Source organism: Alosa alosa, chromosome 20, assembly GCF_017589495.1.
Source record: "Alosa alosa isolate M-15738 ecotype Scorff River chromosome 20, AALO_Geno_1.1, whole genome shotgun sequence".
Classification (NCBI taxonomy): Eukaryota; Metazoa; Chordata; class Actinopteri; order Clupeiformes; family Clupeidae; genus Alosa; species Alosa alosa.
In genome coordinates, this window is record NC_063208.1 from 164713 (window position 1) to 187131 (window position 22419).

The window sequence follows — 22419 nt, forward strand, 5'->3', positions numbered from 1 at the left end:
TTGTTTTTATTATTATTTATTCAGCAACAGCTTGCAGCTCATCCTTTGAGACCTTCCTTTGAATGAAGGGCTTTATAAATAAAATAAATCATTCTTGTTATTATTCTGAAAATTCCAATACAAACAAGGAAACAAATAAACACAAAACACAAAAACAAATCACTGAGAGGTTATCACACCACTATTCATACAACCTTTCAAATCCCTCACACCAACAGTTCCTGTCCAACAGCGCTATAACAGTAATAAGCACGCTGAGCCTCCTCTGTATGTCCTGACCCTTTAGACGAGGTGACCTCTGACCCCTCAGGCCCCTCATGGTGATGACACACACGGCATCTTGAGCAATCAGCCAATCACATGCTTAATTCCATGAGTTCTGATTAGACGACTGCCCCATAAGTTGCCCACTAACGACTGAAGTCCCCCAGATGAACATGTGTTGCCATGTATCTATGGGAAAGAGCCTGAACCAACATGTGAACAGTAACTCTGCCCGGACACAAAGCTCAGGAAGTCGCTCTGCGTGTGGTCACCTTCAGACGCTGGCGAGGCAGAGGGAGGCGTTGGTGCCCCCGAAGCCGAACGAGTTGGTCAGGGCGACCCTGCGGCTCTCGGTGCTCCAGGGCTGTGCGGTGCAGGGCACGTAGTTCAGGTCAAACTCGGGCTCGGTGCGGTCCAGGTTGAGCGTGGGGGGCAGGGTAGCGTGGTGGCACGCCAGCGCAGTGAAGGCGGCCTCCAGAGCCCCCGCCGCGCCCAACAGGTGCCCAGTGGCGCCCTTGGTGGAGGACACAGCCAGCGCTGCCACGTGCGGCCCAAACAGCCTCTTAATGGCTGCATTCTCAGCAGCATCCCCTAGTGGTGTGGAGGTGGCGTGGGCGTTAATGTAGGTCACCTCGGAGATGTCCACGCCTGCATCCCGGGCTGCTGCCGACATACACCTGGAGACAACACAGGCATGGTTACCATGGTTACCCTGGAGACAACACAGGCATGGCATCCACGGTTACACTGGAGACAACACAGGCATGGTTTCACCTGGAGACAACACAGGCATGGTTACAATGGCTACACTGGAGACAACACAGGCATGGTTACACTGGAGACAACACGGGCATGATTACCATAGTTACACTGGAGACAACACATGCATGGTTACCATGGCTACACTGGAGACAACACAGGCAGGGTTACCATGGTTACACTGGAGAACACAGGCATGGTTACACCTGGAGACAACACAGGCATGGTTACCATGGTTACACCTGGAGACATATACAGTATCAGGGCTCCAGACTAGCTGTTAGCATTGGTTGCCATGGTGAGACTAACTGTTTTTTATTTAGGTGCACCCACCACAGGTGCAACCTTTAACGCCACAATTGATCTGGGGCCTCCACCACCTTGATGCCATCAGTTATACTGAATACTGTGTGTCACATCAGTCTCTGCTTGACCCTCCACACACGGAAATGATGGCTTGTCATATGTTTCTATTTCATATTTTGTAATTCATAAACTTTATATATCATGTTAATAATTTATAGTAGTTTTATGATCTACATAATTACTAATAGCTAAACATTTTTAAACTATTACACTTGTCTTGAATGTCAATACAGTGGTGGTGTGCAGGTATAATTGAGTGCCTGTCAATTTAAGAAGAACGTGAAAGTAATTAGCTTTCATTGTCACGGTTTTAGGCTAGAGGAAAATAGTCGTGCGTAGTCCAAGGATATATGGATGCAATTCTTTATGTTTGCTATGTCATTAGATTAAATAAACACACACACATATTATATATACACACACACACACATTAAACACACACACACACACACACACACACACAGTCTCACCAGAGAATGTCTAATAAGGGGAGAACCGCCAGGAAACTTCCGGTTTCTCAACTGGTTGCAGTTCCTGTTCTGGTTCCACGTGAGGGCGCTCACGAATAAGTGCAGAATGAATGGAGGTCTATGGAGCTGTACCCCTCAAAATCCACTTTTCTCGGGATATAATTTTTTGAACAGAAATTTGAATGATGCATTTGAAAGAGGGGGCAGAGACAATACACACAGCTGAGAATTATATTTTTTGAGTCACTTATTTGTTCTAAAAAGCCTTTCAAATGCGTCAATGACGTCATTCATTAGCAGAAAGCTAGTGTGTTGTGGGCAACAACGACCTAACCTGTAAGAAATCAAAAGAACGTAAGTACTTGTTCATTCAACGTTTGACCTATAATCCATATTGAGCTTGCAGAAACCACAATCAAATCTTTGATTTTTCAACGACAACCAGGTGAAGGAGACAAATTTAGCCGTCTAGCTCCATAGACCCCTATTGTTTTTGGACTTATTCGTGATCGCCCCTAGCGGAACTGCAACAGATTGCAGGTACAATGGAGTTAATAGGGAGTGATCCGGCTCTCCGTAAACGGGCTCTGGTCTACACACACAAATGAAACACACATACACAAACATACACACATAGTCTCACATACATACACACACACACACACACACACACATAGTCTCGCTTAGTCCAAGGATATATGGATGCAATGCTTTTTGTTTGCCATGTCATTAGATTAAATAAATGTTAAAAAAACGTACAAGTCGAAGAAAATCTTTCTCGGATCATAGAACAGATAAGTGTCTTGCAAAGTTAATTTCTAAGATTTTGGTGAGCACTAACTACATATAATAGCCTAAATGACTGCATGAGCTAACGGGATAGTTACCTAGAAGGAACTCTCAAGATGTAAAAGTTTGTTTAGCTTATTTCGGAAATGTCATTAAACCTAACAGTAGGCCTAAATGAACTACATTCCATAGCCTAGGTAGGTTAGCAACACAAACTTGAGAGGTACAAGTCAGCAAATCAACGTAACACTAGCCTACTATTATTTGTTACTGTGCTAAGTAATAAGTAAGTAATTAATAAAGTTAGGTATAGTGACGTTTCTAAATTCAGGATATTGTGATACTTTTGTAGTATTGGTTCACCGTGCAATACTAGTCAAAGGAGAGCAAATGCTTAGTTTGTGGAGACAGCAGATGCGAGGGAAGCCTAGGCGCTCACCCTCTTAAGACATTAGGTGCGACCCAGGAATACTTTTGGTCGTTTATTTCCGGTATTTTGGTCGCATTTACACCACCCGCCTCACCCGCAAAGCACTAATGATTGTCAAGGACACAACCCACCCTGCACACAAACTGTTCAGCCTCCTGCCCTCTGGAAAGAGGTACAGGAGCCTCCGCTCCCGCACCACCAGACTTGCAAGTAGCTTCATCCACCAGGCAATCAGGATGCTGAACACTCTACCCACTCTCCCATCACTGACAGCCCCCCCACCCACCAGCCAGCCAGGAACCTATGATCCTGTCTACCCTAAACCCCAACACCCCCCCAGGACCGCCCTGTGGAACTGCACTGTGACTGCGCAGTCTAACGTGTTGCTGCTTCATATCAAGCCTGACATACTTGAAATGACTGCATATCAATGTAAATATACAGTACATACAAGCACAAGTTTAAACTTCATGTAAATGTTATCAATGTTATTTATCACTCTGCCACAATGCTGCTGCTACTACTACTCTGTCAGAAGGTTACGCTAGGGCTATGTAAATATACAACACAACTACCTCTATTTTTTAGATATATGTTCTATATTTCTATATTTTGATATATGTTCTATATTTCTATATTTTGATATATGTTCTATATTTCAGTCTCGCACTTTAATGTCTGTATGTGGTATGTCTGTATATTTTTATTTTTTATTGTCTATGGCTATGTCTATGTCTAAAGTATGTCTATGTCTGCATGGGAAAGTAAGAAACGAAATTTCAATTCTTTGTATGACCAGTGCATGTAAAGAAATTGACAATAAAGCCGACTTGACTTGACTTGGCATGTTGGTCGCACCCTACAGCCCTGGGTAATCTAAGGATGCACCGATCCATATGACAGTAAAATAGCACTTGCAGTATCATGACACTTTGGTTGCTTTGCATAAAGGCCTCAGTCAAATGTATATGCTAGCGGCATAGCAACCACTTGCCGCTGTGAAACAGCCACTCCCATTGAAAATGAATGGCAGCCTGTTGCTTTGTCTTGTAGCTAGTGAGACTTTAGGGTAAGCATTGCTTAAAAATATTTTTTTAAAAATGGGGGGGAATTTACACAATTGGGGGTGGTCGATTCTGATACCATGTCAAGAATTGCGATTTCGATACTTCTTCGATACTTTCTTAAAAATGTATTTGATTTGGGGGCCCCCACCACCTTGACGTCATCAGTAATATTAAATATATAGTAGTGGGATCATTCATAACAGTGGCCACCCTACAGTGTAGATTCTGCTTGACTCTCACCACACACACAAACACAGGGCTCTCAAGTTTTGAGGACAGGCAAGAGTGACATTCCCCGTCGACAATCCCCCCCCGCCGCCAGGTCAACACACACTGGCATGGGAGTCGAGCGCTCTAACCACTGAGCTAAAAGCCCAGGCTTCCAACTCAGCGGTTAGAAGCGTTCTTAAGGTTAGGGGTGTGAGGATTTACACGTGCAACTAGCATCACCAGCTAGCATACAGCCCCAGGTCAGTTACCAGTTGATCCAATATTAGTTGTGCAGAAATATAGCCCGTCTTATACACACCAATTGAATTGAAATAGAAATTGTAAAGATTTGTATTTTTTGTAATTATTCCATATTTACTGTAGTCATATCAGAACCTGAAGTAGCCTACAATCCAAATGCAAGCATGAAGCAGAGCAAGCAGAGTATTACCTTTCATTTGAGGCCAAGATTATGCTTATGTGGGGTTCATATGCACTAAGCATTTGATTGCCAGTATGCATTTTGGATAACCCAAAGTCCTATGGGGAGTTTTCATATTTTACCAAATGCATGAGCATACCTTGGCAAATAATGGTATAAAGTGTTCATGTTGTCATTCTATATTGATCTACTTTTGCACACAGCATGACAAGACCTAGTGCTAGGACTCAAGTCAAATCAAGTCAAGACCTAGAGGACTGAAATGTGGTCAGTTCAAAGATGCTTGTTATCCGGTAGAAAAATAAAAGAATAATCTAGCCTTTGTAACTTTGTGACAGTACATCACACAGTTATTAGGGCCCGAGCACCAAAGGGCGCAAGGCCCTATTGTTTTTGAAAGGATTATTATTATTATTATTATTATTATTATTATTATTATTATTATTAGTTCACCTTTTTGCTATTTTTGAGGTGGTTAGCATGGATGAAAAGTCTTGGAATTTCGCACACACATCTGGTATCACAATGGCTACACAGGCATAAAGGCTTGGCCCCGGACGTGGCCCAGGGACTCAGTAGCGCCCCCTTAGGTGATTGATCCAGTGGTTGGCACATACTTTCAGCTAGACACACCAAATTTGGTAGGTGTGTGTATCTCCCCAAGATGAACAACTTTCGTATGTACAATGCATTAGCCTCGCCCAACAGGAAGTGAGGTATTTGGGATTTTGTGCGGACTAAAATGTGATGAATTGTGATGCTAGAAGAGGTGCTTCCCATCGGTGAAAACGAATGAAATTTGGCACACACATTACATTACATTACATTACATTTACATTACATTACATTTGGCTGACGCTTTTTAGCCAAAGCGACAAACAACATAGTAAACAGTTTAAGTTTTAGAGCAGTTCTCAACAATTTTAGGACAATTTAAAAACATTAGAGGACCATTTAAAAACATTAGAGTACAGTAAGAACAAGTGCATCAGTGAGTTGTTTTTAACAGTTACTTGTCAGTTTGAGACGCCTGGTGAGTGCTAGGATCAGTAAGACTTGTTGTAAGTGTTGCTATGAGAGGAGATGTTCTCTAAAGAGCTGGGTCTTCAGGAGTTTTCTGAAAATGGAGAAGGATGTCTCTGCCCTTGTAGGAGCTGGCAGTGTGTTCCACCAACGAGGAACAACAGATGAGAAAAGTTTGGATTGGCTTGAGCGCATCGGTGGTAGAGCTGAGACATCGTTAGATCTGAGGAGCGTGGCGGTCTGGAGGTAGAGTATGTCTGTATGAGGGCATTCAAGTAGGTGGGAGCAGAACCGAGACTATTTTGTAGGCAAGCGTTAGAGCCTTGAATTTGATCACGGGCGCCATAGGTAGCCAGTGTAGCTGGATGAGCAGCGGGTAACATGTGCCCTTTTGGGTTGGTTGTAGACCAGGCGCCCGCCGCGTTCTGGATCATCTGAAGTGGTTTCACTGCGCAGGCTGGGAGACCTGTCAGGAGGGGCATTGCAGTAGTCGAGTCGGTGAGATGACTATTGCCTGAACCAGAAGTTGGGTAGCATCTTGAGTCAAGTAAGTCCTGATTTTCCGTATGTTGTAGAGTGTGAAACGGCATGACCGGGCGACTGAGGCAACATGATCTGAGAAGTTTAGTTGGTTGTCGAGGACAACTCCTAGATTTCTTGCAGTCCTGGTAGGTGAAACAGACAGGGAGTCCAGTTTGATGTTGATGTCGTGATGTATGGTAGGTTTAGCTGGGAGGACCAGCAGTTCAGTCTTTGAGAGGTTCAGCTGGAGGTGGTGTGCCTTCATCCATGTAGCTATGTCTGAGAGGCAATCCGAGATCCGTGCTGAAACCAAGGGGTCATCAGGTGGAAAGGACAGATAGAGCTGTGTGTCGTCTGCATAGCAGTGGTATGAGAAGCCATGCGAACGGATAATCTGTCCCAAGGAGGTGGTGTAACACGTCAAGAGGTACCGTGAATACACAGGAGAAAAACCTTGGCACTGGGATTGGCCCAGGAACTCCATAGCGCCCCCTTATGTCACTGTGACTTGTGGTTGGCATATAGTTTTAGAAACACACACCAAATTTGGTGGGTGTATGTAACTCCCCAAAACAAACAACTTTTGTATTAACATGCCATTAGCCACGCCCACAGGAAGTGAGGTAATTGAGATTTTGTGCGTTGGACATGATCAATTTTAACGCATACTCCTCCTAGGCGGTTGATCCGATTCATGTCAAAGTTGGTATACATGACGCCGAGCTGTTACTGATTATAAATTGTGAAGCTTTTTTTTGATATGTTGTAATTTGCCGAAATGGCGAAATTATTAATTTTAATACCCTTCCACATTTATTGTTTATGTGTCATAACTTACCATGCATGGCTTGAAATGTTTTATATTTCACAGGTCATTGAAGACCATGTTAATGATAATATTCACATGCCCATAATGCATGTTTGGCATAGCGCCACCAACTGGCAACAGAAAGAATGACAATTACACTGATGTCACATGATCAATTTTAACATACTGCTCCTAGACGGTTTGTCAGATTCATGTGAAATTTGGCAAACATTATGCCAAGATGTCGCTGATATTAAATTGTGAAGGGATTTTTGATATGTTATATATTTGATATGATTTTAATATCTCACCACATAAAGAGGAAATGTGTCATAAATCACAGTGCATTGAATGAATGGTCTGAAACTTCTCAGGTTAATAGATATCATGATTATGATGATATCCAGACACCCAATGGGCCTGCCTGGCATAGCGCCACCACCTGGCCAAGCAGGAAATGTGCCAGATATGGACAATGCCTTAAGTGATTGATCTGAAACTTTATAAAATATTGGATATCATTATTGTGATGATATTCACATGCATAATTCACAGGCCTAGCATAGCGCCACCATCTGGCCAAGCCAGAAATGTGCCAGAAATGCTCTATGCTTTGAATAAATGGTCTGAAACTTCTCAGGTTAATAGATGTTATGATTATGATGATATCCAGACACCCAATGGGCCTGCCTGGCATAGCGCCACCACCTGGTCAAGCAGGAAATGTGCCAGAAATGGACAATGTGATTGATCTGAAAGTTTACACAAAATTTGGATATCATTATTGTGATGATATTCACATGTCTAATTTCCATGTCTAACATAGCGCCACCATCTGGCCAACCAAAAAGTGTATCAGAAATGTTCTTTGCTTAAAATTAATGGTCTGAAATTTCTCAGGTTAATATATATTATGATTATGATGACACCCAATGGGCCTGCCTTGCATTGCGCCCCCACCTGACCAAGCAAGTACATGTGGCAGAAAATAAAATACAAAAACAAATAGCACACGCATCAAATATGTACATTTCACAAATGCACCACGTCGGTGCTTTGTTGGATTCCGACATGTCATGGGTTGCGGACCGCAGGTGCTCGGGCCTGCCATTGCCGCTTGCGGCTATATTTCTAATTGTTTTCCAACAGTGTCTCAGCTTTCCAAAAGAGAGCAGACGTTTGATTATTGTCTAAAGTATGTAGGAGCAATGCCCTCCTAAGTCAAAATGGGGCAAAAGTATAATTTATAATTGCTCAGATCTGCAAAAGAAATGATTTGACACATGGCACTGACAATTCAATAATGGGCCTTTTCCCCACCTCTGAGCATCCACTAACCTGGACCTTTCAGGGGGCTTTCCTCTCAGGGTGAATGAGAGGATGCTTAATTGTTTTTTACCCAACATTTTTGAATACAGATGCAATGATTAATGCATCCACAACCAGGATATAATTATATAATATGACGTGATTTTAAAAGTGACCTATAACAATAGGCTATGCAATACACTTTAATTTGTTTAGTGCTAATAAAATGATTAAGCCTATTTGGAGAGAGAGATGTTTAGAATGTGACAATATGTCAGTCATCGTGTGAACGAAAGTATGACTAGGCATAGGCTACTTGTTCTGAGCAAGTGTTGTCAATGAACAGGCTGTGAAACTGTTGGCTAAGTTACAGACAGTCATGAACAACTGATGCTAATCATCTGGGAAACATTCTCTATAGCAGCAGTCACATTGTCATTGTTTGTGTCAAACAAGTTGTGGATTTGTTGTAACATTAAAAGATGACTTACTCTGTGCTGAAACCATGAACTGATGCTCGAAGCTCCAAGGTGAACGAAACTTGGAAGAAGTAGGTAACAGGTTCACGTTCAACAATTCCAGGATACGCGTTTTTCATTGGTTGTTGCGTTAAATCTTACCCATATACAATACAGTTATTTTCTGATTGGCTATTGTGTAGCACCTCTCGTTATTTTTGATTGGCTGATAAGTGGCAGGCTCAACTCCAGGGGAGTTCCTGCCGGTTCCATAGTGAGAGCGGCGCGGCCAGAGACATTTTAGATAGATAGATAGATAGATAGATACTTTATTGATCCCCAGGGGAAATTCAAGGTCTCAGCAGCATACATACAACACAAACACATTCTTTAACAGCAGAAAGAGTAATTAAAGTATATAATATAATAACACAACTAAGCAATAAGGACAGTAGAAGATAAAGAATATGCTAAATATACTAAAATACAAATTATAATACACTTAATACAATATATAAAAATATAAAAATTACAAAATACAAATTACAAAAATGCAAATTATACTAACTAACACTTAATCTAAATCAATTCTAAAAATAGTATCCACTTAGTGGTGATTAATCAATCAGAGGCGCTTGTAATGACTGAGGCAGGGACTGAGCCTGTGATTCTCTGTGCATAGGAAGGTATGGTAAGGTGCTCTAAGGTGCTCTGTGTGAATGAGTGTCATGGTGGTAGTGCAATGGTGATAGTGCGAATGAGTAAGTGCAACAATGCAGAAATAAAGTAAAGTAAAGTCTATATATCTATGTATTTAACTATTTAAGATAATGTATAAAAGTGTGGCCACAGTTCGGCTGTGGCATGGAGGGGGGTGGCATGCATATGTGCTAATGTGCTAATATAGCACGCAAACAGTGAGGCATAAAGACAGTGGTACAAGTGGCTAGTGGACAGACAGTACCAAACATGAAGGGGGTGAAGAGGCAGACAGACTATGCAGAGAAGTCTATCTCTCCTCTTCCCTTAAGTGAGGCATTGAACAGTTCAATGGCACTGGGGACAAATGACTTTCTCAGTCTGTCAGTTGTGCAAGGCAGTGAGCGAAGTCTCCAGCTGATCAGGCTCTTCTGCTTAACAATAGTGCTGTGGAGTGGGTGACACTCATTGTCCAAGATGTTGATCAGTTTGTTCAGGGTCCTTTTGTCAGATAGTGAAGTGATGCACTCCAGTTCAGCTCCCACTACAGAGCCAGCTTTCCTTACCAGCCTGTCAATTCGCCCCGCATCCTTCTTCCTTGTGCTTCATCCCCAACATACTACTGCATAGAAGAGGACGCTGGCAACAATAGACTGGTAGAACATCCTGAGGAGCTTACTGCACACATTGAAGGACCGCAGCCTCCTCAGGAAGTACAGCCTGCTCTGCCCTTTCTTGTAGAGTGCATCAGTGTTGGCTGACCAGTCCAGTTTATTGTCCAGGTGGATACTTGTAGGTGCTAACCACCTCCACATTGACCCCATCAATGTGGAATGGTAGCAGAGTGGGCTTAGACCTGCGGAAATCCACCACCATCTCCTTGGTCTTTGAAGTGTTAAGTTGAAGATGATTGAGTTTGCACCATTGCACAAAGTCCTCCACCAGGCTCCTGTACTCCTCCTCCTGCTCGTTCCTGATACACCCCACAATTGCAGTATCATCAGAAAACTGTGGCATGACTCGGTGTTGTAGCAGAAGTCAGATGTGTACAGGGTGAACAGGACTGGAGAGAGCACAGTTCCCTGTGGCGCTCCGGTGCTGCAGTTCACAGTGTCAGAGAGACAGTTCTTCAGTCTGACGAACTGTGGTCGCTCGGTCAGGTAATCTGTAATCCAGGTTACCAGGTGAGCGTCCACACCCATCTGCAAGAGCTTGTCTCCCAATCTGAGGGGCTGGATGGTGTTAAAAGCACTTGAGAAATCAAAGAACATTTTGGGCGCTGCCGCAGCATATTAAATATATAAATAGTTTTTCTGCGTGAGAAATACAATGTGTGGCGGGAGAGCGTGACAAAAGACTGAAATGAGTGACTGTCACGCTCAATGCGTGACACTTGAGAGCCCTTCAAACACACACTGAAAATGGTGGCTTATGTGATATGTTTCTATTTCGTATCTTTTTAAATTCATATAGAGGATGAGCATCTGTCAGGAACGCAGACTGATAAGACAGCTTCTTTCTTTCTTATTTTCTTTCTTAACCTTCTTAACTGATATTAACCTGTGTCTTTTACCCCATCTTGTGTTATATTATCTGTGTCTTTTACCCCATCTTGTGTTATATTATCTGTGTCTTTTACCCCATCTTGTGTTATATTATCTGTGTCTTTTACCCCATCTTGTGTCTTTAACCCCATCTTGTGTCTTTTACCCCATCTTGTGTCTTTTACCCCATCTTGTGTCTTTTACCCCATCTTGTGTTATATTATCTGTGTCTTTTACCCCATCTTGTGTCTTTAACCCCATCTTGTGTCTTTTACCCCATCTTGTGTCTTTTACCCCATCTTGTGTCTTTTACCCCATCTTGTGTTATATTATCTGTGTCTTTTACCCCATCTTGTGTCTTTAACCCCATCTTGTGTCTTTTACCCCATCTTGTGTCTTTTACCCCATCTTGTGTTATATTATCTGTGTCTTTTACCCCATCTTGTGTCTTTTACCCCATCTTGTGTCTTTTACCCCATCTTGTGTCTTTAACCCCATCTTGTGTCTTTTACCCCATCTTGTGTCTTTTACCCCATCTTGTGTTATATTACCCCATCTTGTGTTATATTACCCCATCTTGTGTTATATTATCTGTGTCTTTTACCCCATCTTGTGTCTTTTACCCCATCTTGTGTCTTTTACCCCATCTTGTGTCTTTTACCCCATCTTGTGTTATATTACCCCATCTTGTGTCTTTTTATCTTGTTTATATTATCTGTGTCCCCCATCTTGTGTCTTTTTTATTATCTTGTGTCTTTTACCCCATCTTGTGTCTTTTACCCCATCTTGTGTCTTTTACCCCATCTTGTGTCTTTTACCCCATCTTGTGTTATATTACCCCATCTTGTGTCTTTTACCCCATCTTGTGTTATATTATCTGTGTCTTTTACCCCATCTTGTGTCTTTTACCCCATCTTGTGTCTTTAACCCCATCTTGTGTCTTTTACCCCATCTTGTGTCTTTTACCCCATCTTGTGTCTTTTAACCCCATCTTGTGTCTTTTACCCCATCTTGTGTCTTTTACCCCATCTTGTGTTATATTATCTGTGTCTTTTACCCCATCTTGTGTCTTTTACCCCATCTTGTGTCTTTTACCCCATCTTGTGTTATATTATCTGTGTCTTTTACCCCATCTTGTGTCTTTTACCCCATCTTGTGTCTTTTACCCCATCTTGTGTTATATTATCTGTGTCTTTTACCCCATCTTGTGTCTTTTACCCCATCTTGTGTCTTTTACCCCATCTTGTGTTATATTATCTGTGTCTTTTACCCCATCTTGTGTCTTTGTGTATCTTGTGCTATTTATGTACCTGACTGCGAGACAAGTTTCCCTTTGGGACAATAAAGTGAACTGAACTGAGAGTGCACTTAGTTAATGTATATTATTATAGTGGATGGAATCCACTTAGTTAATGTATATTATTATAGTGGATGGAATCCACCATCTTGAAATCTCCTGGCTTCTTCTTCTTCTTCTTCTTCTTCTTATTATTATTATAACCTTTTCTTTTTACCTTTTCAAGAATTAATGCGACTCTGACCGCTTAACGTACAGACTTGTTGAAATAACCGTTGTGAAGGTCTGGAGTGGGGCAAGAGTTATTTTTTCAGATTTTTAAAAAAGTTTATACTTTTTGAGAAATAGGGGATTAAAAATGTTAAAAAGCTCATTTTCCCCCCTTAGACTTCAAAGGCTGTGATGTCATAATGGCCTAAAGCCAGCTGCACTCGTTAAGCTCCCAGAGTAGTTCCCGGGCTAATTAGAACACTGGCACAGGTGTCACCTGTGAAATCAACTGTCTCAGCTTCTAATGCATACAATCTGGTGCTCCCTAAAACTACACATCCTGTTTAAGTGTTTCCCGTGTGTCAAAATAAAAGTCACAGCCATATCTCATGCTTTGCGCATTATATCTCCAGAACGGTTTGACGCATGTGCTTCAAATTTGGCAAGTGTTTGTATGGACTCAAGAAGAATGCCTTACATGCCTGAATTTTGGTATGAGTATTTGTATGGATTCAAAGATGAAGTGAATTGATGTTGGAGGTCAAAGGTCAAATGTCAAGGTGAAAAACACCTTGAGTGTTATATCTCAAGAACGCCTTTGACGACAAGGTCTTTTGGTAGTGCAGGGTTTGTATGAACTCAAAGATTAAGTGATTTAATGTTTTTTTTCCAGGAATTTCCCCACCAACTTTAGCAGCTTTCCATCCACTATTGCAACTCCTCTGGCACTTTAGCAGCGTTCCATCCACTATTGCAACTCCTCTGGCACTTTAGCAGCTTCCATCCACTATTGCAACTCCTCTGGCACTTTAGCAGCTTTCCATCCACTATTGCAACTCTCTGGCACTTTAGCTCCATCCACTATTGCAACTCCTCTGGCACTTTAGCAGCTTTCCATCCACTATTGCAACTCCTCTGGCACTTTAGCAGCGTTCCATCCACTATTGTAATTCATCTGGCACTTTAGCAGCTTCCCATCCACTATTGTAATTCCTCTGGCATTACATTCTAGTTTTACTAGTAATTACTAGTAGCTAAACATATTTAGTAATTTGAATGCTTCATATTGATTTTTAAACTACACTTAGGCATATCTTTAATGTGGTGTTTTGGTCTAATTGAGTGCACATTGGTGATGTGTAGGTTGAGTGAATTGAGTGCCTGTCACTTTAAAAATACGTGAGAGTAATTAGCCTTCAGCCTGACGGGTTTTGGCTAGTGAATAAAAGTTGCGCATAGAGCGTAAGGATAGGTGGATGCAATTCATTATGTCTTATATGTCATTAGATAAAATAAATGCTCAAAAAACTAACAAGTCGAAGACAATCTTTCTGGGATCAAGTGTTTTGCAATGTTCACTAATGATTTTAGTGAGCATTACTGGCAGACGTGACCTGAGCTAGCAGGATAGTTACCAAGGAGCTCTTTCCAGATGTAAAAGTTTGCCATGGTTGCGTAGCCTATTTGCGTAAGTTCAAAGTGGTTCTCTCTCTCTCTCTCTGTGCGTGTGTGTCTGTGTCTGCATGAGGCTATGTTCAATTCAACTCGGTAGTTGATTCGTCCGGTCAATAGCACCGCATTCACGCCACTTCATGATTAGATTAACGTCATCAGACAAGTGTATGCGGGAATTTCTCGCATTATGGTGGCTAAAGTTGAGGGACTTGAACGAATTATGCGCAATACCCGCAATGAAATTTAGACCCTGGTAAGCACCGATTTACAAGCTATTGACTTTGACCTCCTGTGAAATCCCTGTGTAAATCTTATGTGTGCGTACACAAGAACAACAAATGATTCAACCTGTGAAATCCCTGTGTAAATCTTATGTGTGCGTACACAAGAACAACAAATGACTCAACCTGCTGAATGCGGAGTGCATCAGTTGTGAGTAACTGTGGTCATTGTGTAACTACGGGTGCTCTCGGTTGCCGTGCGTTACCTCAGTGCTCCGTCTCCATCGGCCGTGGGCGCGGTGATGTGGCTGGCGTCGCCGGAGAGGCCGTATCCCAGCACCTCGGCGTAGATGCGCGCTCCCCGGGCCACGGCCCTCTCGTGCTCCTCCAGCACCATGACGGCGGCGCCCTCGCCCATCACAAAGCCCTCGCGCTCCGGATGGAAGGGCCGCGATGCCAGCCGCGGGGTCTCGTTCCAGCTGGTACTGAGGGCACGTGCCCGGGCGAACCCAGCCAGCGCCAGTGGCCCCACACACGCCTCCGCTCCCCCGGCGACCATCGCCGTGGCGTCTCCGTGGGCGATAAAGCGCGAGGCGTCGCCGATGGCGTGTGCACCGGTCGTGCAGGCAGTGGACACGGCGTGGTTGGGTCCCCTCAGCTTGTGCTTGATGCTGATGTGCCCGGCGGCCATGTTGACCAGGATGCGCGGCACGAAGAAGGGACTGACCCTGTTGTAGCCGCGCGACTGGAAGGTGGCGGCGGTGCGCGCAATCTCCTCCAGAGACACCATACCCATCCCCACGGCAACCCCCGTACTCAGCTGCTCCTCGAGGCTGATGGGATACCACCCACAATCCTCCAGGGCCAGCTGCGCCGCTGCGATGGCCATGACCGTCGCCGGGGACATGCTGTTGATGTCGCTGCGGCTGGCGTAGCGCTCCTCCTGAAACGCCCCCTCGCCATCTCCTCTTGGCACACGGGCAGCCACTCTGCAGGGCACCGTCTTGTACTCCTCTGCATCTAGGGCGATGATGCCACTCTCGCCACTTATCAGGCGCTGCCAGGGCAGAGCGGTGCCCATGCCCAGGGGAGAGACCAGACCAATGCCAGTGATGACCACCCTCCTGTGTGGCCGCATGCGGCCGGGAGACCCGTAGTGTCTGAGGCCTGCGCTTGCTCTCCAGCTGCACCTGGTGACCAAGGGCAGCCTGCCATGCAGAGGTTTCAGCAGAACCTTCTGCCAACACCTGACAGACATCTTCTAACTTCGTCTCTGTTTGGATCACTTCACATTCATAGTTGATCACCTACAGACACACAGTTGTTAGATTTTAGTGGTTTTCTGTATGTATTCTTTTGGTTATTTGTTTAATACAGAAACTGCGGGGACAGGACATTTATTGTAGAAGACAGAATGTTGTCACCTTACAATAGCAAATGGTGTACCTAACTAATTGTTCCCCAACAAGAGACATCTTAATTGAATAAGGCCATGTCACTACCCGTTTCCCCCCCTCCAATTTGACCCCAGACGTGAATGTATATTCTGGTATTATAATTAGCCAGGAGTTTCCTAGTTCTTTGCTTCAGTTCATTACCTAGGCTTCACTTTGCAACACTGTGCTGTGCTGTGCGTACAATAGAGCTACCAGAACTCTGTTGTTACATCCAGAATAAAGAACTATTCTTCCGCAAGCCAGCCTCAAGTTTTTACCTGCTCTTAACTACACTGGAATCTACTTGGTCAACGGTGTCTCTATTTGGAATTAAGGAGACAATTTTAATAGCATTCTTCACAGTTGAAATGTGACGTGCAGGCAGGATAGATAACAGGTGCGATAATTCAAAATCCCCATGTTATTTTCCCATAGGAAAAATCACAAGATATCGGATCTCAAAGATAGCAGCTTTTTTGTAGGCGAACTTCAGAGGTCTAAGGCAGCAGTAGGGGTTAGATCTTTCAGAGACCAACAGACGAGTCCAGGAAGTGATGTCAAGAGTAGAGATGTGCCGTGTAGAGAATAACTTCTAAAGTTAGTTAAGAGCCCTGAGACGGCTAGTTAAAGCTGCAGTTGGCAAGATTTTTTTGATCATATTCACTGAAACCGACACTATGCTCCGACATAAATCAGCCGGTTTTAGAAAAAAACCCACACTTCCTATACCTAGAGCCTGTTATTTGTTTTGCAAAAATCCAAAAATGGGGGAGGGGCATGAGAGTTTTAAACATTCAACATTTTGGCTAAGTCCCCTCCAACCGCTTTAAGTTGATAATGTTTCCATGTAGGCTATCATTGTTATTGTGGGTTAGTCTTATTGGCTAAGCCTACACAGTACTGTATGTTCTGTTGACTGACATGTGACAGGTGATGCTCCATCCCATTGTCTTGTAGATGTAACCTGCGTTGTGTTGAACCTGCGCGATTCAGCCCTGCACACGCCCGGACTCAAACCCGCGAACAGCAGCACCTCGGATCGGGAGGCGAGCGCGCTAACAATTGAGCCAATTAAATAGCCCAGGTTACTGGCTCGCATGACAGCAGCACTCTTGAGGCGTCGGGGAATGAGGTTTACCAACGTTCCACAAGCACAGCTAAGCTAGCTGACATCCGTTACATAGACACGGGGTAGTGTATTTGTAAAAACAATGAATTATATCAAAATCATTTCTTTGTCACTGCATATGAATTATTGCTTAGACATGCATATAAGTATAGTAAGTATAAGTATATATACTTTTTTGATCCCGTGAGGGGAAATTTGGTCTCTGCATTTATCCCAATCCGTGAATTAGTGAAACACACTAAGCACACAGTGAGGTGAAGCACACACTAATCCCGGCGCAGTGAGCTGCCTGCAACAACAGCGGCGCTCGGGGAGCAGTGAGGGGTTAGGTGCCTTGCTCAAGGGCACTTAAGCCATGCCTACTGGTCGGAGTTCGAACCGGTGTTGCACCAAATCCTGTGACCTGTCGAAATTTGTGACTCTAGAGGGCGCTCTATGAATTTAATGAGTTGGACTGACACATTGACAAAGCACTTACGCAAATAACGTAAGATCATGGTCCAAACATGAACGGTCTATTAAAGAAACGAACTAGGCTACTTTACTGACATTCAAACGCACAGTAGGTATAAACGTAAGGCTAGTCTAATAGTTCATCAACAAACAACCTACCGGTTAAAACGGAAGGTCACAATTTTCCAAAAGTAGTCTACAGTAGCCCATAGGCTAAATGATTCGCAGAAAATCACTCCAAATATCTCTCACCACCCCAGTAAACAGACGGACTCACTCAACATGCAGTAGGCTATGCTACTTCATTTAGATGGGTCACATAGCCTATTTAAATGGTTAAGACAGTGCTCCACCTTGTCACACCTCGTTGTAAAAGTCATTGGGATGGCATCTTTCATTTCACTGGGGTTTGGTATTACAATGCATATGTAGCCTAGTAAATAACAAAAACAAACACAATTTGTTGACATGTGTGGTTGGAGCTTGAAACTGTCATTTATTTTATGAATGTATTTCAAGGTTGTTTTGTGGGTAGAACTACAACATATGCTGTGTGGTCGCGCAATGTCATTCTTCCAAAAATAATGTTTTGGTTGTTTTGAATGAAAATGCATAGGCCTACTTCCATAGAAATGGTATGTTTACGATAAATATTCTGTTGTTATTGTGAAAATTGCAGCTATTCATTAACCTTATTTTAGCCAACAGCTTTCAGATATCAAGTTTGTTGTCATCTGTATTGTGATTTTTGTATGTAATAATAAAGTAATAAAACAAAACATCGGTCACTATTTTTTATAGACTGTCAAATTATGTTTCCCCACTGGAACTCTGCAGAAATAGGCTCATATACACACAAAACCATCTCAGGTGACTTCTCTGAATGTCCCATGTTTAGCAGCTTCCATCACTCCTGTGAACAGGTGGCCTATTGCATGGCGTGCATGACAAAAATATGACAGTAGGCAATAAGCCTATCAAAATATGTGACCTGTCCTGCTGAAGTTCACTGGAGTGATGGAAGCTGTTTTGTTAAACATGGGACATTCAGAGAATTCACCTGAGATGGTTTTGTGTGTTGCTGATGAGTCCATTTCTGCAGAAGTTCCAGTGGGGAAACATAATTTGACAGTATGCTATCAAAATAGTGGCATAGAAATTCTTAGGCTAGCCTACATAAAAAAATCACCACACAGATGATAACAAACTTTGCTGCAAAACAAGGCCCTCCCCGATTTATGTTTTATAAGTAGCCTATGACATTTTCCCCAATAACAACAGCAGATTTATCTTAAACACAATTTATATTATTTTTATTACAACAAAAAAAATGACATTGCACGAGCACACAGGACTCCATATTTTGTAGTTGTACCCAGAAACACCTTGAGTTGACACATTATGAAAATAAATGACCGTTTCAAGCGCTTAACCACAAAAGCACTTATGTGTCTTCACCATTTATAAAATAGGCTGACCGATCTTGCTGACGTAGCCTAGCCTACTGCGTGTTGAGTGAGTCTATCTGTTTAGGCTATGCGAGCTACTTTCTCGCTATCATTTTCCGTTTTAACCGGTAGGTTGTTTGTTGATGAACTACAGACTATATAGCGTTTACTGTGCGTTTGCATTTCAGTAGATGCATCTGCATTGAAGTTTCAGTATAGTAGAGGATTTATTTGCCCGGTCCATATTTTACACCTCTATGATCTTACGTTATTTGCGTAAGTGCTTTGTCAATGTGTCAGTCCAACTCATTAAATTCATAGAGCGCCCTCTAGAGTCACAAATTTCGACAGGTCACAGGATTTGGTGCAACACCGGCAACCCTCCGGTTATGTCCGAAGCGCTAACCAGTAGGCCAAGGCTGCCCCCAAAATATACTACATGCATTTGGAAATAATTACTGAAAGCCTGAAGCTGAACTTGAAGCAGATGCGAAAGCACTGTGAGAATCACTATTTTATGCTACCCTTTACCCTGGATCTCGCCAAGGCAAATTAACTTGCTCTACAGTCCATTTAGCCAAAGCGATGGCATTTCATATAACACATTTTGTCACCAAACACACAGAATCAGTTAACGAAAAAAACTGTCTAACTGTCTGAAAAACATACCTGAGGATATAAATAGCAGCATCTACACTTCAAAATACGTGTAGTTGGTAGTTCAACAGATTATTTGACAACATGAAACACTTTGCAAGGACCATGTGACACAGCACGACCGCTTAGAAACCCATAAATCTGCCACCTGTAAAATACTATTAATTTTCATTAAATAATTATAATTCTTTAAAAATATATATTAAGATATTTATTGTTAAGTGTTTTAACTCATTTTAATTAAAGTCTATAGATTATAAAGTTACGGTACTTCAAAATATATGATGCAGCCTGTTTCAGGCACGACACGGACAACTACTAAGTTCAATGTACAAACGGCAGTCAGGCAGTCTAGCCGGAGCGCTTCTTGTGGCGACGACCGAGGATTATGGCAGGGGCAGGAGTTAGTGCACTCTGCGAAAACCCCAACGAAGTCTTTCTAGATGTTTCGAAGATATTGCTTACGTACGCAGACAACATCCTTAGGTAACTTAGATTGTGCCACATACATTTCTGCTACACGGTGGATCGCTGAGTAGAGGGCGGTTAGCTAGCATGCAAACCATCCAGCTAGCTGACATTAGTTACCTCTGGTGTACTAGCAATTTAATGCAGTGTCATCTTTCTACGAATTCAGCAGACTTCACCAGCTGTTTTGCAAAGGATATTAACTGATTTGTAGAGACGTCGGAAATGTTGCTTCAAAATCTTAAATGTCTCTGATGGTGTTTGGTGATGTTAATGCACATTTGACTGTTTTGAAAGATTAGGCTACATACTATTGAAAACTCTTTTGTAGGAACCCAGATGAAGATAAATACAAATCAATCCGAATCGGCAATCCAACATTCTCCACCAGACTTCTTCCTGTTCGTGGAGCCGTGGAATGTCTCTTTGAGATGGGTTTCGAAGAGGTAGGCAGTGGCGAGTTGCATGTCCTCATTCTCAACCATGTCCTTAGCAGAGTCCGCTCTCTGTGAAATGTTTGCTCAAGTAATGTTGACACATGTGTAAAACACGTGTAGTAGCTTGGTGGGTGTACCACCTGGTGTTATGGTGGGTGTAACACCTGGTGTTATGGACATACGTATCAGGAGGCTAACTGTTCCAAATGTAAAATGACTGTGTAATTAAAGACGGTTTGAGTCCTCATTTAAGCATAAACTCAATACTGTTTGGTGCTTTTAAAGAGGGTTTGAGTCCTCTTTAAGCATGTAATTTATTAACTCAAGACTGTTTGGTCATTTGTTTTGTTCACACAAAAGCTGGGAGCACAGCTACCTCTTGTTTTCTGCCATTTCTCTGTCTCTTGGTATGTGTCTGGATGAAGCATCGACCACTAGCTCAGACCACTAGCTCATTCCTTGCATGTCCATCTCTCTCTCTCTCTCTCTCTCTCTCTCTCTCTCCTTCTCTCTAGGCGGAGACCCACCTGATCTTCCCTGAGACCGCGTCTGTCCAGCAGTTACGGAGTGTGAGGGAGATCATCGCCGCTGAGCGGAGCCAGAGGATGGGGGCAGTAGTGGCACCAGCAGGAAGAGCCGCAGGGCAGATGGGGGCAGTAGTTGCACCAGCAGGAAGAGCCGCAGGGCAGATGTCCGTCAGGGCTCCCGCCGCCCCTGCTGCCCCTGCCTTGTCCCAGCCTCCACCTCCCGTAGCTGCCGCCTCCTCGGTGCAGAGCTCCTCCCAGCAGCCTCCCGCTGTGAGTGTGTGTGTGTGTGTGTGTGTGTATGTGTGAGAGAGAGAGATTAACTCTCTCTGTTGTGACTCAGCAGGGCAGACTTCAATAGTTTGTTTTGAGTTGGAAGTGATTCACTTCCTGTTCAGAAAGGTGTGATTCAGTGGCGTTGGTTATAACCAGTCTCTTTCTAGCATCAGTGGTGTTGGTAATAACCAGTCTCTTTCTAGATTCTTGATGTCTGAGCATATTTATTTTGGCAAGTGGCCAAAATACCCCTTCTATCATTCTGTCATTTTAGTTTTTCCTTCAACCAAAAACAGAGTGTGTTTGTGTGTGTGTGTGTGTGTGTGAATCAGAGTAAGAGAGAAACTGGTTCTTCCTCATATCTAATCTATGTTTGTCTCTGAACGGCATGTCTGAATGTTTGTCCTCCATGTTTTTCTCCGTCAGGCAAGCAGTATGGCGTTTTTCCGGACGCTGCAGTCCAACTTCCAGCATGTGCTGGTGTACGAGAACGCGGCGCTGCAGCAGAAGGCCCTCCGCTGCATCCCGCACACTCAGCTCCGCTCCAGAGCCCAGCACCGCCTGCAGCAGGCGCAGCTAGCAGACACAGGTTAGTGGGGGCTGTCTTGTGGTCAGTGGGGGCTGTCATTTGGTCAGTGGGGGCTGTCATGTGATGTCATAGCCAGCAGCCAGACCAATGAATACCTTGTCTTAGCTGAATTACTGAAGCTAAGCAGGTGTGGGCCTGGTTAGTACATGGATGGGAGACCTCCTTGGAAAACTAGGTTGCTGCTGGAAGTGGTGTTGGTGGGTGGCCAGTAGGTGGCACTCTTCCCTCTGGCCAAAAAAGATCGATCCCAATGCCCCAGTGCTGTGACGGGGGCACTGCACTGTAGGAGATGCCGTCCTTCGGATGAGACGTTAAACCGAGGTCCTGACTCACTGTGGTCATTAAAGATTCCATGGCACTTATCGTAAAGAGTAGGGGGTTCCCCGGTGTCCTGGCTAAATTCCCAACCTGGCTCATTCAATCTGGCCCCCTAATCATCCCCCACTGTAATTGGCTCATTCACTCCCTCACTCTCCACCTTAAGCTAGTGTGTGGTGAGCGTTCTGGTGCATAATGGCTGCCGTGCATCACCCAGGTGGGTGCTACACATTGGTGGTGGTTACTAGTGAGGTCCCCCCATCCATGTGTTGTAAAGCGACCTTGGGTACCATGACAACGCTATATAAGTCCAAGGTGTTATTATTATTATTATTATTATTA

General features: G+C 43.5%; 2 protein-coding genes across 4 annotated transcripts in view; one reads left to right on the forward strand and one right to left on the reverse strand.

Moving 5' to 3' along the window:
* On the reverse strand, window positions 1-20308 carry oxsm (3-oxoacyl-ACP synthase, mitochondrial). Of its 3 annotated transcripts, none has more exons than XM_048228912.1 (3): window positions 20245-20308; window positions 14609-15649; window positions 1-941 (listed from the first exon to the last, which is right to left on the reverse strand). In XM_048228912.1, the coding sequence occupies exons 2-3, from the start codon at window positions 15598-15600 to the stop codon at window positions 539-541; spliced, it is 1395 nt and encodes a 464-aa protein (XP_048084869.1). In that variant the 5' UTR covers window positions 15601-15649; window positions 20245-20308; the 3' UTR covers window positions 1-538. The 3 variants fall into 3 exon arrangements, with proteins under 3 accessions (XP_048084869.1, XP_048084867.1, XP_048084868.1); XM_048228910.1 differs by lacking the exon at window positions 20245-20308 and adding an exon at window positions 19478-19578; XM_048228911.1 differs by lacking the exon at window positions 20245-20308 and adding an exon at window positions 16700-16770.
* The window catches only part of ngly1 (N-glycanase 1), a 20399-nt gene continuing 17792 nt past the window's right edge, over window positions 19813-22419 (forward strand). The window contains 4 exon segments of the mRNA XM_048228909.1: window positions 19813-19951; window positions 20265-20379; window positions 20886-21167; window positions 21597-21759. Of these exon segments, the coding sequence (XP_048084866.1) occupies window positions 19854-19951; window positions 20265-20379; window positions 20886-21167; window positions 21597-21759 (658 nt within the window). The 5' untranslated portion in view covers window positions 19813-19853.